This window comes from Pteropus medius, unplaced genomic scaffold (assembly GCF_902729225.1).
Source record: "Pteropus medius unplaced genomic scaffold, Ma_sr-lr_union100, whole genome shotgun sequence".
Lineage (NCBI taxonomy): Eukaryota > Metazoa > Chordata > Mammalia > Chiroptera > Pteropodidae > Pteropus > Pteropus medius.
The window spans coordinates 43,079,700-43,095,133 of record NW_024344378.1 but is presented as its reverse complement, the minus strand read 5'-3'; the positions used below and the strand labels follow the sequence as shown (position 1 = coordinate 43,095,133).

Sequence of the window (15,434 nt, the reverse complement as noted above, 5' to 3'; positions counted from 1 at the left end):
AAATAAAAGCACAAACTTTTAAAAAAGGTAAGTGGTATGAGTGTAATATATAACGGAGTGGGTACAGGCATTAGAATCCTTGCTTGAGTTGATAGGCTTTATATAGGCCCAATAGCAGAAACTAGTCCTTAAGAGTTACTTTGTCTAATTTGATTTATAATCAGTAACTGACACAAAGCATTCTAGGACGCCATACTATTATCTCCCACATTGTATTTATTACATTAATAACATTTCTAGCAAAAACAAGTTAACAAGTTCAATAACTGTGAATTCACATTAACAGGTTTCATTTTGATCCATTAGCCAATTTGGGGAAAAGCCATATTGATCAAAGGGATTAAAAATAAAAAGCACCTTTTCCTGGCTACATATAGTACTTTAATTTTTTTTTTTTAACACAATAGCTCTAAAAACTCCAGATATCAGATGCAAAATCCAACTGGACTCTCATTTTAATTGACAACATGGACTCATCTTACATTTTATAATGTATTTATACAATTATTAAAAAACCATATGCCTTAAACTATTGGGCTGAAACTGAAAATACATCTGTGAGAATTATACTCCACAGTAAATACCTTTGTACGTGTACTGAATTCTCATGTCACTGAGAACCTTAACCTAGTCTAAGACATTTTGAGATAACTTACAACTATCACTTTTTGGAAACATTTTTTGGTATTTCAGTCAAGTGCTGAGGGGATTTTTATTCTAAAATCTAGGGCTAAAATTTAAACTTCCAACACTCCTGTTCCCAGGTAACACAATTATGAATATTCAGAAATTCAGATACCTTAGATTAACACTTCAGAGCTATGCTTGATAAGTGACATTTGAAAAAGATGAATATATAATTAGCTGATTTATACTCCTGAAGCTATCTAAACTCATCTTTATATTTACAGTATTGTCCAGGAGAAATTAAAGAAAAAGTTACACTAATTATTTTCCAAGCTCTATTCTGGATGTCTGCTTAATAAAGACTTGTAGTTTATGCAGAGGCGAACCACTGTCCTCTAAAATTATGCTGTACTACTACTCTTAGAGCTAATAATAAAATACATTAACCCAAATCTTATGAAAGCAGCACATCCTCTGGAGTAACTAGTATATAAAAAGTATCAACATCAGTGGTTTGAATATAAAAATTTATTTTTAAGTCAAAGTATGCAACAAATAAAACCTACAGAAAACAGATTCCCATCACAATCTGTTGCTTTACCAAATAATATTTTGAAAACACATTCCTTCAGTCATTATAAAGTTCTTAAAATACAAAAGAAATTAAATCCGTAAGAAAGTCTAGTAGACCAGATGCTGTTGTCAGGACTTTTAGGTTGGTGGTTATGCTTTAATACATCCCACGCCATCCACCTCCACTCATGCCACCTTGTCCGTAGTAACCTCCACTGCCTCCACCACCACGGCCTTAGAAGAAAAAAGATGTTGAGAATTGTTTAGTAGAAAATATCAACACAGAACATATTAAAAACATGAACTTTGCCCCACATATGGGGACTAACAAACTGAATGAGAGGAACCAATGATACTTACCATAACCACCCAAGCCATCGGGAGTACCATATCCTCCACTATAATTGTTCCCCATTCCCATTCTTCCAACAGATCCATAACCTCCCTGATTATCTTTAAAAAAAAAAAAAAAAAAAAAAGTGTTTGAGACTGATTGCTAAGTGTCTAACTCTGCTTATTTAAAAATTTACATACATTCCATCTCTGCCGTAGCCTCCATTCCAGAACCTCCATTCCAGAGCCACCTCCAGGAGTAGAATTCAAGAAAGTTCAATATCCGATGTTCTTCTGAAATGAGGGGAAGAGACAATGGATCAAATTTATCAAAGCATAAAAAAGGCTGACTGGCTAGTATTAATTTAAATGAATGCCATATAGGACTAGAATCTAGATTTCACTCAAACTGTACAACCTTGAACAATAAGTGTTTGGGGCCTGTTTCCTTAACTATAAAAATGGGCTGATTCATTATTTCAGAACCAGCTGATATACTTAAAAATACATTCCAAGCCTGGTCACAGAAGTGAATCAGAATCTTAAGTATTAAGTGACTGAGGTGTAGACAGACTTGGGAATCACTGGTCAAGGTGAAATTTAATGGCTTAAAAACCAATTTGATGACGTGCAGGAATAACTTATTTGATCAATGTATAGGTTAAGAAGTGGTATTAACTTGCAAAAGGCCCTGGAACGAACCCAGGCAAGTGCAAGTAACATAACCTGTTTTCCCCTCTTTAATAACTTAAGCTCCAATAATCTGTCAAGTATTAAGAGTCTGACTTAAATAACTTCAATAAAAAGCCCCTTAGAAAGCTATTCAAGTCTGAACTTATTACAAACAAGTTCACATCTAAGAAACAAGATAGCTTGCCAAGGATACCACTTACGCATGTTATTCTTATCTTTAGACATGGCAGCTACTGCATCTTCATGTGTCACAAACTCTACATCTGCTTCTCCTGTTGCTCTGCCATCAGCCCCAATATCAATATGCACTCGTATTGGATTTAGTGGTGAGAAGAACTAAATAAAAGAAAACATTTGTTACTTTTCTATTTATAGTACTGAAATTACCACCACATGCCTTGGCTTTTCCCTCGTTAAAAAACAAACTCTTCTGCTCTGTGTTGCAAGGCTAACAATTCCATCAACTCCAGAGATTCTAGGAATATAAGAAATTATTTCTATGATGAGCTAAGTGGTATTAAATTTAATAAAACATTTCTAACCTAGAGAACAGTTTACCTAAACAGATGAAAAATTTCATACCCTGCTATTGAGAGGAAGAATAAGTACACCCCTCCCAAAAAAGGTATTTCAAAATTGTTTGAAATATATGTAGGTTTCCTAGAAGCATATGTACAGAAATTGGGTGTTATAATGCTGAACAAGAGAGTTTTATAAACCTACAAACTGTGGAAGGATAGCTTCCAAAAAATGTATCATTTAGTTCTAATCACAAGTTAACCAAGTTTAAGCAATCCTAAAAGGCACCTGGAATTAGGCCAACTGGTTCCTCAGTAAGATCTAGAGCAAACAATTTCTTTAAAAGAATTAAGATAGTAAATACGCTTGGCTAGGTCCCTGGTTCTTAATCAATGGGTAAATAAATGAGCGTGTAGCTGGATATGGCCCATGGGCTAAGGTTTATTGATTCTCTCTAACCAATTTGAAACTAACCAGTTTCAAAACAGTAGCGACTGCTTCCATTATTTTCAGCTCCTCACCATATAGCCAGAAAATCAAACTACTAAAACTTGTTAACATATTTCTACTTTAAAAGTGTAAATATGTTTATAGTCACCACTACTCTATGATGATCAGTCTTTCAATAAATTCTTTTCTTTTTTAAACACCTACAGCACCTAGTATTCCAAGGTGGTCTCCTATCCAAGTACTTACCAGGCCCAACCCTACTTAGCTTCCAAGATCAGACGGGATTGGGCATGTTCAGGGTGGCATGACTGTATACTTTCACTAAATTCTTAACTGGACTTTATAAATATAGCTTTTATTTGCTTGACTCCTATGTAATATTTAACTAAAGATGTATATATATTTTTCCATATTAAAGAGATTCTGATAATCACTCACATTAGCAATGTCATTTTCAGTTGCACGAAAAGGCAATCCTCTCATATGTACAAAATGACCACCATGAAAACCTGAACTTGCATCACCAGCTCCACCATAGCCATGTCCTCCCATACCTAGAGAATAAAATTTCCAAATATTATAAACTACTGATACATGTAGGAAAGAAAGCATTTCAACATTATTTCTTCCCTATACACGCCTTTTTCCTACTTACACTGTTTTGAAAACCCCAAGAGATCTTAACACTTGAGCACTTACCTACAAGTATACATCTATATAAAGCCCTATGGAGAAATGCATTAAAATATGCCTGAGTTGACTTTATGTAAGTCACCTATATTACCACTAAATAGTTGTAAAGCAAATACTTAAATTCACCTAAAAATGAGTATTTAATATTTACCTCTTCCATCTCTCATTCTGTCATCAAAGCCATCATTTCCATAGCCATAATTATTATAGCCACCATAGTCATCAAAACCTCCATAACCTGCATAATTTGAGAAATACATGAATATACTTTAAAGAGATAAATTTTATAATCTAGTTAACAAAAACTTACTTTGCGCTAGTCTGATTAAATTATTACACGTTCGCAACTCCCAACAAGTGAAAAAAGCAGCTAACATTTGGTGGAAATAAAAATCTCAAAAGGATACATTTAGACATCAAAATTTTCACCCACATTTATGCCAAACAGAAAATGTCAAAATATGCCAGTATCTTCATTTAATTTCTGTAAATGTCATCTAGGTGCTAATATGTGCATCAGTCAAGTCCCACAGCTGGCCATGGGAATACATATTTTCATGAACAGGTTTTAAAACCTATTAGGTACTGAAATTACTGCCATTTCTATATTTCTTGACAAAGTGTCAGGAATATTAAGAAAATGACAACAGAACCTTTGTTCATTAGATACACATACCACCATCATATCCATCACCTCCTCGTCGCATTCTGTCATACATACTTCCACGCCCAGCTCCATAATAACCCCCTCTTCCTCCTATTGGTCTATCATATGGTCCCGGTCGTTGGCCCAGCAATCTTCTTGGTGGATCATAAAATCCTTTGATTTCACTCCTGCTACTTCTGAAGATCTCAATATACCTATTTAAAAATGGTTTAAAGTACAGGTTTCAGCTCAAATGTATTAGAGTAAATAAGATAGTGGGCAAAATGCAGCAAGTTTTTCTATTTCTAGATATATAACCCAATTTAAATTGCCTAAATACGCCATAAAGAACATTTTTATACCTACAAACTTAAATAATTAATATTTAAGTTTTACACAGACAAATTAGTTATTTGAAAACAATTCATAAAATATAAATTTTAGCTTGTTTTTTTCCTTTAGTACATGATAGGTGTTTAGAAAAAATAGTTGATGATACAAAAGCATTTATCAACATCCTACAGAGAAAAGGGAAACAATCTATTTTCAATTTAAGCAATCTATTAGCATTAATTCCCCACCCAAATCTGTAGTTTCCAAGTTAAATTTAATTATCAATTCTTTTAAACTACCCCAGAAAAATGTTACTGTTACCCCCCCATTTAAGCAATAGTGACCCGCAACCCCCAAAAATAAAAATTTAATACCATCCCAAACTCTCCATCCCCACCTGTGCCCTATTCTTTCCTTGTGTTTCCCCAGAGCATTTTCTGCTATCTCCTTTGAAGCAAACTGCACGAAGGCCTCCCCTGTGCTTCTCCCCTGGTAGTCCATCGTCAATGTTATCCCATTTGGCACGATTTCCAACCCTTTAACCCAAGGACAAATAACCCCATCAAGGGGAACAGTGTTAAAGGCTGAAACATTCCCATCTGAATCAAATATTTAAAACAAGTCTAAACAAAACAAAACAAAAAAAGCTTAGTTCCCCATCACCCCATAAAAGATTTTTTCAAATATTACTGGGTAACAAAATTTTCTTGAGACCAATGTCTTTTAAAATTACATACAACACTCTAAAAGCCCACCTATGTTATATGAAAAAAAAAAAAAAGAAAAAAAAGAAAAAGCTCAAATCAAATTTAACTATGCTCCATATGCTAATTCACGGTTCATTTCATCACAGGTAATTACTCTCAATTAAGTTTATTGCACATTAGTTTTTACATATTCTACATATTCTGTATTGAATATTAACTGGAGCACATTTCATAACTGAATATATTAAAGATATCATAATCAAAAAGTCCCCCAAATGGGATTTACAAATTAAAAACAGTAATATAAAATTAAAATACTACTGAACTTTGACTAATACTAGAGGTACCTTGAAAGAACTGAACTATTTCCTCTTTGCTGCAACCAAATGGTAGTCCACGAAGTCGTACTGTCCCATCACTAGCGTCATTTGGACCATTATGTTTCATAACCCAATCCATCTCAATACCGTTTGATTTAAATGCTATAAAAAATAAAGAAGCACATAAAGCAGTCAATCAAAATATACTCTTGTCAGAGGTACTGAAGAAACACCTCAGTGGTACATAACAGGAAATGTTAACATATGGCTCAGTGACTCTGTTGACAATGCCACAATAAGATGGTACAATACCTTTTTGTTTTGAGGTAGGTATAAAGAGTGGGAAAAGGCAGTGAAATCTGATTCCTCCCACAAAAAAGTACTGAATTTCTAAGATCAAATATATATATATATTGGCTAATTTTTAGAAAACTTACATAATTCTCCACTATCAGTCTTCTAATGCCTCCTATTTTTTGAGCCTGTCATTTAATGTCAACTGTGTCTTCCTCATCTCTTAATTTTTCATTCACTTTTTTCAGGTTTTATTACTTAAACAGTTCTGCAAATTATTTAAAACTTGATTACTCAAGAGTTGCACATAGTACCACCATCACTCACAGTAAGAGCCGTAATCAAAAGTACGAGTATCTTTGATGTTGACAAAATGGCATTACAAAAGACTAAGTTTATTAGATGTACTGTAATTCTGAACACATCAAATTGTTTTTGAAGGGGAAAAAATTCCTATCTCTATTTTAACTAAATCTGGTTTGAACACTCCTCAAGAACAAGTTTTAAAATGACTGAACTAATTAATTAGGATGCATTTTAAAACAGGGGTAAAAGGTCACTCCAAAGCGAATGCCTTCTAACAGTTTTTTGAAGCCACCTGTTTTGGAAGTTATGGGAAATGATGTATTAAAAACCAGTCTACTCACTGCTTTACTTTTAAACACAACATTTAAAAAATGATAACACATTCATATAAAGTATTAAGAAGGGTACAGTAAGAGGCCCTCCTTCCTCTTCAAAAAGAACCCGTCCACCACCCCCTTCCCATCGCTGGACAACCATCCTTTTAAAATTCCAGAACACTTCAAAGAGGCTAATAATATGCAGAAGTCCTTCAGCTGCAGAAACTTACCAGACCTCACAAATTTCACTATGCAGCTGTAGGAATCCTACTCACCTGAATATTTCAAACCTTTCCCTCACCACCTCCTCCCCTGTAAACAAGACAATTTGTTCACTTGATTCTTTTATGCTCAAGGATTATATTTCATATCAACAGTATTCAACTTCACATGATCTAATTATCAGTGCAACCTTTAGGGGCAGCATCTGCAAATCTCCCTCCACCCCAGAATCCATGCATTTAAAATAAGCTAATGTAGAAAATTTCCAAAAATGGTTATTAGTCGAGTATCTCTCCCTATGAATCACTGCCAGCAGTTCCTTGTTTTTTTAAAGCAAGAATCCTAGGTGCCACTCTAGACAGATCCCAAATGGAAAGAATATGAATTTTTATCTGATGTCACAACTAGTTCTTATGCACTCAAATAACTGCTATGAACTTTTATGGGGTGGGGGACCACCTCTGGGTTTGAATCCCTGGTCGTCCACTCACTGGCTACCTAATTTAAGCAAACTATTTAACCCCTGTGCCCAGCTGTAAAAGCAGTGGTGTGCCTACACTTCATTGGACCATTTTAAGAATCATTCAGTGCTTGGTCTGGGGCATGATAACTATTCAATGGTGGCCATTGTTACTTGATTTTTAAGGGGCCCTGTAGAACTATGAAATGTACCACAAGCAAAATAACTCAATCTTAAAGGATAAAAAAGTATTCTGAGTCTTGAAAGGAAGTAAGGACTGTTAAAAGTCTTTTCCAAAGTCAACAAAGGCTTACATTTTCTTGATTCCTTTGGAAATGTCTAAAGCAGAGAGAAAAAGACAGGTTTTTCTTTTGAAATGTTTACTACAATATATATTAGATAGATGATTTCAAAATATTCTTCTAGAGTATAGCCCTGAAAGAAATAGGCCCCACATCCATTCAAAAAAAAGTTGAGACATTTTGAAGACCTGCCATTTTCTTAAAAAAAAAAAAAAGGTGGGGGGAGGCATCAACTTAACAATAGCTGTCTTCTATAAAGGGTGATTTAAGAGAAGGGGAGAAAATAAAGACCTAACATCACACGTTAATTCCTCATGAAAAATATTAAGAACTTTAAACAATCTAATATGTTGTGAAAAGTGTGCTTTTTATAATTTAGCACATTTCTTTTCAATGTAAAGACTGTTTTGGAAACATACAAAAAAGATGGAAATGGACTTCTCTTTAATACAAATCTTAGCACTTTCCAAGAAACACTAGCAAGCAAAATAGTTTTGATTTTTGGATCAGCCTATACCAATGAGACCTATATAAAAACAAATGTCTATTACACACACACACACACACACACACACACACACACTCTCTCTCTCTCTTTTATACTGAGGAAAAGTTAGCCAGATTTGGAAAGAACTTGTATAGGGCAATACTCTATCCCAAGTGTACAGAGCCACCCTCTTTTTTCTCTTTTAAAAGCACTGACTCTAGAAATCTACTTAACAAAATAAAACCAAGATGAACTCAAGGCATACAAAAAGACAATCTACTTCAGTACTTTAATAAAGTGGTCTCAGAAGCTACCCAAATAGTTTTTACTAATTATTCAGGATAATCCATCTCACCCTTTCTTTCCAAAAGCATCATGGCTAATCACAATTCTGCTTTAAGAATTACAAGTGTTAGCACCAATTAAAAATACCAGCAGTTGAAATATCAGGAGAACTTTAATCAGTTTTGTAGGAGACTTTAAATATTAATTTCCTATAAACATTATGCTAAGTTAAAGACGCCAGCCACAAAAGAACACATATTGTGATTTTAAATGAGTTAAGTTTATGTGAATTAAATTAAGAAAAAGCAGCTAATAGAGGCCGAATGAAATATAAAACTCCCTTATAAGATTATATACTATCTTCCAAAGTATAATACATAAAGGGCTTGATGCATCAATAAATAACTTTCTAAATGGTAGCTCGCTAGTGCTTAAAAAATGAGAATGAACTTAAAATTTTGGTAACAAGGTGGTGATGCTTAAATTTTTTTCATCATTCCCCCATTCCAATGTGTTTGCTGATTTTTAAATTTAAAAAAAAAAAAAAAAAAAAGACACCACTAAGACTTAAAGGTGAGGTCACTAAAAATGATTATGAACGAGTTCTAGAACAGTTACCATCTACTGTAGTTCAGCAGCTGTTTATCAAAATGAGGACACGAAAAAAAGCATGGCTATTAAAAATACAAAGGCAATTAAGATGGATTTCCAGATTATGATGTAGATGAGGGCAGAAAAAAGATTTCTAGGGCAATCCAATTAGGAAAGCTGTTATATACTACTTTATAGGAAAACTCTGGGCTGTCTTTTCAAAATCCATTAAAATCACATACCATTTTCAACAATAGGAAGGTTTTTTTGTTTTGTTTTTAACCCTGGAAAAGTAGATAATAGACTTCTTGTAAAGATTCATATACATTATGGGAAACTCTTCTTCTCAGGATTTCCCTGTCCTTTTCGTACCGTCTTCATTTAAAATTACTGACCCAGTTCTCAGTTCTAAGGACCAACAGTCACCACCACCACGTAACTAGGCTTTCGGACCAGTCATTTTGTTGAGTAGGCCTTATTTTTCTTGATGAAAATATTACTACAGTCCTGCTAACTAAATAACTCCCAACTGTATTTTTAAGTACTTATACAGCCTAAAACCAAGAGACTTCGCACAAAATACAACCCCTGTTTACAGTCAGTAACTTAATTCCTACATACACGCACGTTTGCCACCACTGGTTGTGTTTTAACTGTTTCCCAAATATAAAAACTACTTAAATTCTAATCTAGCACGTGCCAAACTACACAAAACCGTGGTTAAACCACCCCACCCCCGCCCAAAAGTTCAATAAGCCGTATCATAGTTCACTGTGCCCAGACAACCTATTTGAAATATGCCCATTTCACATTCCTATTTGATGTCACTCGCTTTTCTGATTACAAAACAATTACCCACAAAGTCTTTAAATATGTTTAAGATCAGCGTGGAAAAAAAAACCCCTTTGGAAAATGAGTACGTACTCTTTTCGAAGTTCCAAATCTGGAATATAAGGGCAGGCTAAGCGTCCTTTATTCCTCCCCGGAGACTTTTCGTTTATCTAGCTGTCCTAGAGACCAGAGAGCTAGGGAGAGTACTCTCCTTTCCCCTCCTCCCCGGCCGGCAGCCAAAGCCAGGCTTAGAAACCTTCGCCACCGGGCGGCGGAATTACAAAGGAAGCCGTCCGCCTCCTTTGTCCTGGATTTGGGAGTTGAGCGCCTTCGTCGCCATTGACTTTCCTCCCCCAGGTCCAGCCTCTCTCATCTTGAGAATCTGCGTCAGAAGTCACTCGCAATCCCGCCAGCCCAGGTAGCCCTGCCGAGACTGCGGAGGAAGGGAGGCCGCGGTGGGAGGCTAGGCCCATACGGCGCCATTTCCATCGGGAGCGCGCCCGCCAGCCCAGAACCTCCCCGCACCCAAGTGCCCGGCCTTTCCCTGCTCGCTTCGTTCCCCACCCTCATCCCTTCCAAGGCGCTCTGCCCACCCTCCAGCCTTCTAAGTCAGTTTTCGGAAGCTTGGGCACAAAAAGTAGAGAGGGGAAGGGCGGGAAGCCGTGGTGGCCGCGCCACCGTACCCAAAATGGCGGAAGCCAAACCAGCAGGGAAAGGGGGAATGCTGGATGACTCCCACTTCGGTCCACGGCTTCGTCCACTGAATTCCACCTGAGTAAGTCCTCCCCCCGGCATGCCGCCCTCCTTGAAGTGGGAGATCGCCTGGGAGGCGCAGTCTGGCCGCTTCCGAGCGGCGACCTCCACACTTCCCCCCCTGCACTCCCTCCCAGTCTTTCGTCCTTCTCCCGACTCCGCTCTAGAAACCACCAGCCCAACCTACCCCCTTTTACTTCAGATACCCTGTCGAGCGACAGCAGCGCCGACTGCGGTGCTTGCGAGGTCCAGTCGTAAGGAAGAAGTCTCTTGACTGGTGGAGCCCTGCCCACAACGGTTCTCCCAACCGTCTCCGGCGGAGGTAACCGCTATGGGAGCTGCGCAGCAGCGCGACTGGCTTGGGGGGATGGGAGAGAGCGAGCGAGGAGGGGGTAGGCGGAGCGAGAGCAACGAAGACCAACCAGTCCTGTTCTCGCGAGACTAGAGCTTTGGTCCCAATTTGGCGCGGGCAGCAAGTAGTACGCTTGCGCTGCTGGTAGGTTGCCCAGTGGTTGGTGGGGAGGAGCCGAGACTGGTCCAGTCAGAGAAAGAGGCGGGGAGTTCCGCCCTTTTGCTTACCGTACTACATCAAATGCTCAGAGTCCCCGTTTCTGCCCTCTCAGAGAGAATGTTAAGTGGCTGTAGTAGTTCTGTCAGTGTGTGTTGAAGGAACCGTGATGTCGCGGTTTGATAAAGTTCTCTGGTAGTCTGCCCCACCAAGAACAAATTTCATAAATATTCCACTCTCACCCAAGCGTCAAACGCGTGGAAAAGGCGCCACTTGGTTCCGACGCCAAATGCAGGGAGGGCTTTTTTTGTCCACCATGTTTGCATTATGCAGTAAAAATAGGAATTTTACCATGCTATGGAGACTCAAAAGTGTCCACCAGGCCCCATTTCGGCTCTTGGGCTAGGTAGGGCTCCTTCCTCCGGCCCTGGCTCTTGTTTGGGGACTTCTCGATTGCTTGCCTCCCTACTACGTTCCCCTACAAATCGCTCCTCGCTTTCGCGGTCTCTTGCCATTCACTGACTGCTCAGCTGCTCATGTCTGACTTCGAGTTGTTTTCTAATAAAGCTTTGCATCCTTGAAAATTGTGCATGCTAGTGACACCTAATACATACTGTTTGGTTTTGCTCTTTGTACCAAGGTTCCTACTGACCTTAAAACGCAAGCCTAATTCCTGGGAAGGGTGGAGGGCAGTGCTGGTAAAGAGATCAATGCAGGTTAAGGTCCAAACGTTGGAACGTACATGAAGTGAGAGAGAGAAGAAAATGAGTTTGAGCACACTGTTGTTCTTGTGTTTGGAAAGGTGGACGAAACTAGATTGTAGACCCTCAATATCCAAAGACTTTGTATTACAGACATTGGGAAGCCCACAAAGGGGTGAGATAGTGGGCGCAGGAGGCGTTAGCAGTGGAGAGGCTTGAATAATTTTTTCCTCCATGAGATCTGCAGTGTGTAGAGTGGAGACAGGAAACCAGTTACATTCATACAATGGAAACTTCAATTTCACGCCTTTAATTCATCCTCAAACTTGCTTAAGACAATTGTGGGACACTAAGAACTGGCTAGATCACAGTGCAGTACTGCCTTTCTTCAGCCTACTCCCTCAAAATAGCCTTCATCACAGTGGCCAGAACATGGAAGCAACTGAAGTGTCCTACAATAGATGACTGGATAAAGAAGCTGTGGTACATGTGTACAATGGAACATTACTCAGCCATAAGAAGAGAGAAAATATTGCCATTTGCAACAATATGGATGGACCTTGAAATAATCATACTAAGCGAAATAAGCCAGACAAATTTGAAAATCATATGGTATCACTTGTATGTGGGATATAAACCTAAAAGCAACAAATGAACAGGACAAACAAAAAGAGACTGATGGACATGGACAATGGACTAGTGGTTACCAGAGGGGAGGGGGTGAGTGAGAAGAGGAGTTTAAATAATTTCTTCAATTAAAAATAAAAAAAATACCCTTCAGAGAAAGGGGGAAGGGAAACTATGGTCATCGCCACAAGAAACAAAAACAAAACTAGGATAATGGAATAACAATAGCTCACATTTACTGAGAGCGTGTTTGAGCTAGGTGCTGTGCTCAATTCATTGACTCTTTACAACTCTAAAAGATTATTATTGTCCCCAATTTACGTTTGAAGTGCCTGAGTTCTAGAGAGGTGAAAATGTTGCTCTAGGTCACAAACCTAGTGGCAGAAGTTAGTATTCGAATCCAAATGGTTTTACACCAGGGGCCAGGGTCTTAAAGCACTATGGACCTTCCTAGGGTTGCAACTAACTTAACCATGCATTGTGGGAACAAACATAATTTTGGGCAAATTGAAGTTACTTCCCCTAACGAACACTGGAGTTATGATCTCAGGAGACCTGCAGTTAACAATTTATTGGCTGGAGACTTCTGAATGGGACTGAAACTTGATGTCTCAGTTTTACTGACGCTGAGAGTGTCACTCCCCACTCCCCGCTTTTTAAAATTGCTGTATTAGTAAGACTCCAAGCGCTCACACTTCAAATGGAGTTCTTTCCTCAGTTTAAGTTACATCCCTACTTTATCCTTTCAGTCTTTCAACTCGATTTGGTAGTTGGAATTTTGTAATCCCTTTCGCCCCTTGCCTGAATTCAAACAGTCTATTTACTGCTTGATTGAGTTTTGCATTCTTTGCACATACTTTGTGTGGTTAGGGCCACAATCCTAAAATCATTCTAATGACTTTTTACCACTACACCTTGATTTTTTTTTGGCCACAGTTTCTTTGTATTGATCACTCTGCTGTTTGCCAGTGTGAATGCTTTCAAAGAACTTGAAATTAGTACATATATATTCCTTTTGCTTTTATTATTATAGCAAATAGGAATTTTGAGTTAAAAAAAGTACACTAATGGGGTAAATTTATTTTTATTTGGCTTCCTATTTTACTATCTCTCTCTCTCAAAAAAAATGTCTATCAGCTATTGACATTTGCAAGTTGAATCCTCTAAGTAAGGCTTGATGAGACTGGCTCACCACTACTCCAATGATCCCTACAGAATTGTTTCCAGATGGATCTCTGTGGAGTTGTTTCCATAGAGATGGTTAGAACTAAGGGCTCCCAGCTGCTTTTGGGATTTTTTTTTCTCTTTGTGTTCCTTTCAGTCATTTCAGTGCTTTCCTATTAGCATAGAGGTCAGAGGGACCCTGGAGAGGATCTTGTTAGCAAGAAGAGATAAAAAAGGAGAAGGAAATAGAAGTACCCACACCACTTAGGGGAAACAAGGCAATGAACATGTGATCATGTATTACACCATCAACATGAAGAGGAGAGGAAAATTCAATGCAAAGCCTAAGAGTAAGAGAAAGACAGAAATGGAAAGAGATTGCACCGAGCGAAGGAAGACACATTAACTAAAAGTTAAGATAGCTGTTCACATATCCCAATGACATTCTAAAATAACATAAAAACTGGATTATCAGAATCTTTTTGTGTATTTGAAAAGAAAATAAACTAAACTTAAAATTTACAAATAAGTTTCTAGGAGTGTGTCTAATTAAGGTAGTTAATGCCTTTTGAACACTTAATCTGTCTTACTAACATTTTGTGAAATGCTTGTTCTTGGACTTATATATATCTACTGTCTTTAGAAAGCAGTGATCTTCCTTGTCATGATTCAAATTATTTCTCAAGACAAGGCTTAATTACACAATTAACTTTCTTAATACTTTAAGTCACATAAGTGTTCATTCTGGGACTAGAGGAAACCAAAGGTCTCATCCACTTTTAATAATTATATATTAAGTAAGCAAATGGAAATTAAAAAGGAAGAAAGCACCTAACACACTTTCTCTAATTTTTGAAAATGATTAAAAGTATTGAACATTTTTTCTGTTCCAGTGGATTGATGTGAAGAACAGGGAAAAAAGCTACAAAAGGTAGTTATTTAAGGAATTGAAGCCAAATTATAGTATTGCTTTCAATGTGTCAGAAGTACATTAATAACTTAGAAAACATAAAAAAGAGCACAGATAATACAGCAACAGACTGCTGCCCCCCCCCCCCAATTTAAAGCTTCTGAGAGGTACAATGTATAGCAGGTTCCTATACACTTCTGTTTCCTCTACTGTTAACATGTCATTGTGGTATATTTGTCAGAACTAATGAACCAACACTAGTCCATTGCTATTAACTAAATTCCACACTTTATTTATGGTTCATTAGGGATCCCGACAAGGATACTGTATTACATTAGTCATCATGTCTCCTTGGTATCCTCTAGTCAGGTATTTTGTAGAATATCCTTTAATTGGGATTTTTCTAATGTTTTTCTCACGATTAGACAGTGCTATGGGTTTGGGGGAAGAAGACCACAAAGGTAAAGTACCATTCTCATCACATCATGTCAAAGGTACATTCTGTCAACATAATTTCTCACTGATGATGTTACCCTGATCACTCGGCTGAGGTAGTGTTTGTCAGGTTTCTCCACTATAAAGTTATTTTAGTCTCTTCCTATGTTCTACTCTTTGGAAAAAAGTCACTGAATACACTCCGCACTCAAAGGCGGCAGTGGCATTTAAGTTCCATATCCTGGAAGGGAGAGTAGCTAGGTAAATTATTTGGAATTATTCTATAAGGGAGATCTGGCCCTTTTCTTCCTTCCTTCCTTCCTTCCTTCCTTCCTTCCTTCCTTCCT

The 15,434-nt window shown here is 37.7% G+C and overlaps 2 protein-coding genes and 1 pseudogene across 5 annotated transcripts in view; 1 reads left to right on the top strand and 2 right to left on the bottom strand.

The window, feature by feature from the left end:
- Positions 1-196: 196 nt before the first annotated feature.
- Positions 197-11,082, bottom strand: HNRNPH3 (heterogeneous nuclear ribonucleoprotein H3). Its single transcript, XM_039871955.1, is given in 12 exon segments — positions 197-1,434; positions 1,561-1,654; positions 1,734-1,770; positions 1,772-1,807; positions 1,809-1,824; positions 2,427-2,562; positions 3,634-3,749; positions 4,040-4,126; positions 4,565-4,749; positions 5,265-5,403; positions 5,922-6,056; positions 10,949-11,082. Coding segments are annotated over 11 exon segments (1,035 nt in total). The 5' UTR covers positions 6,034-6,056; positions 10,949-11,082; the 3' UTR covers positions 197-1,357.
- Positions 3,393-3,511, bottom strand: LOC120609907 (uncharacterized; annotated as a pseudogene).
- Positions 10,066-15,434, top strand: part of PBLD (phenazine biosynthesis like protein domain containing) — a 41,532-nt gene continuing 36,163 nt past the window's right edge. For 2 of the 4 annotated variants that reach the window (XM_039871956.1, XM_039871959.1), the window contains exon 1: positions 10,939-11,064. The gene's annotated coding sequence lies outside the window, so the exon portion shown is untranslated. Of the gene's footprint in view, positions 10,408-10,431; positions 10,765-10,938; positions 11,065-15,434 lie in introns of those variants that run through there. The other 2 variants (XM_039871957.1, XM_039871958.1) reach the window with 2 other exon arrangements.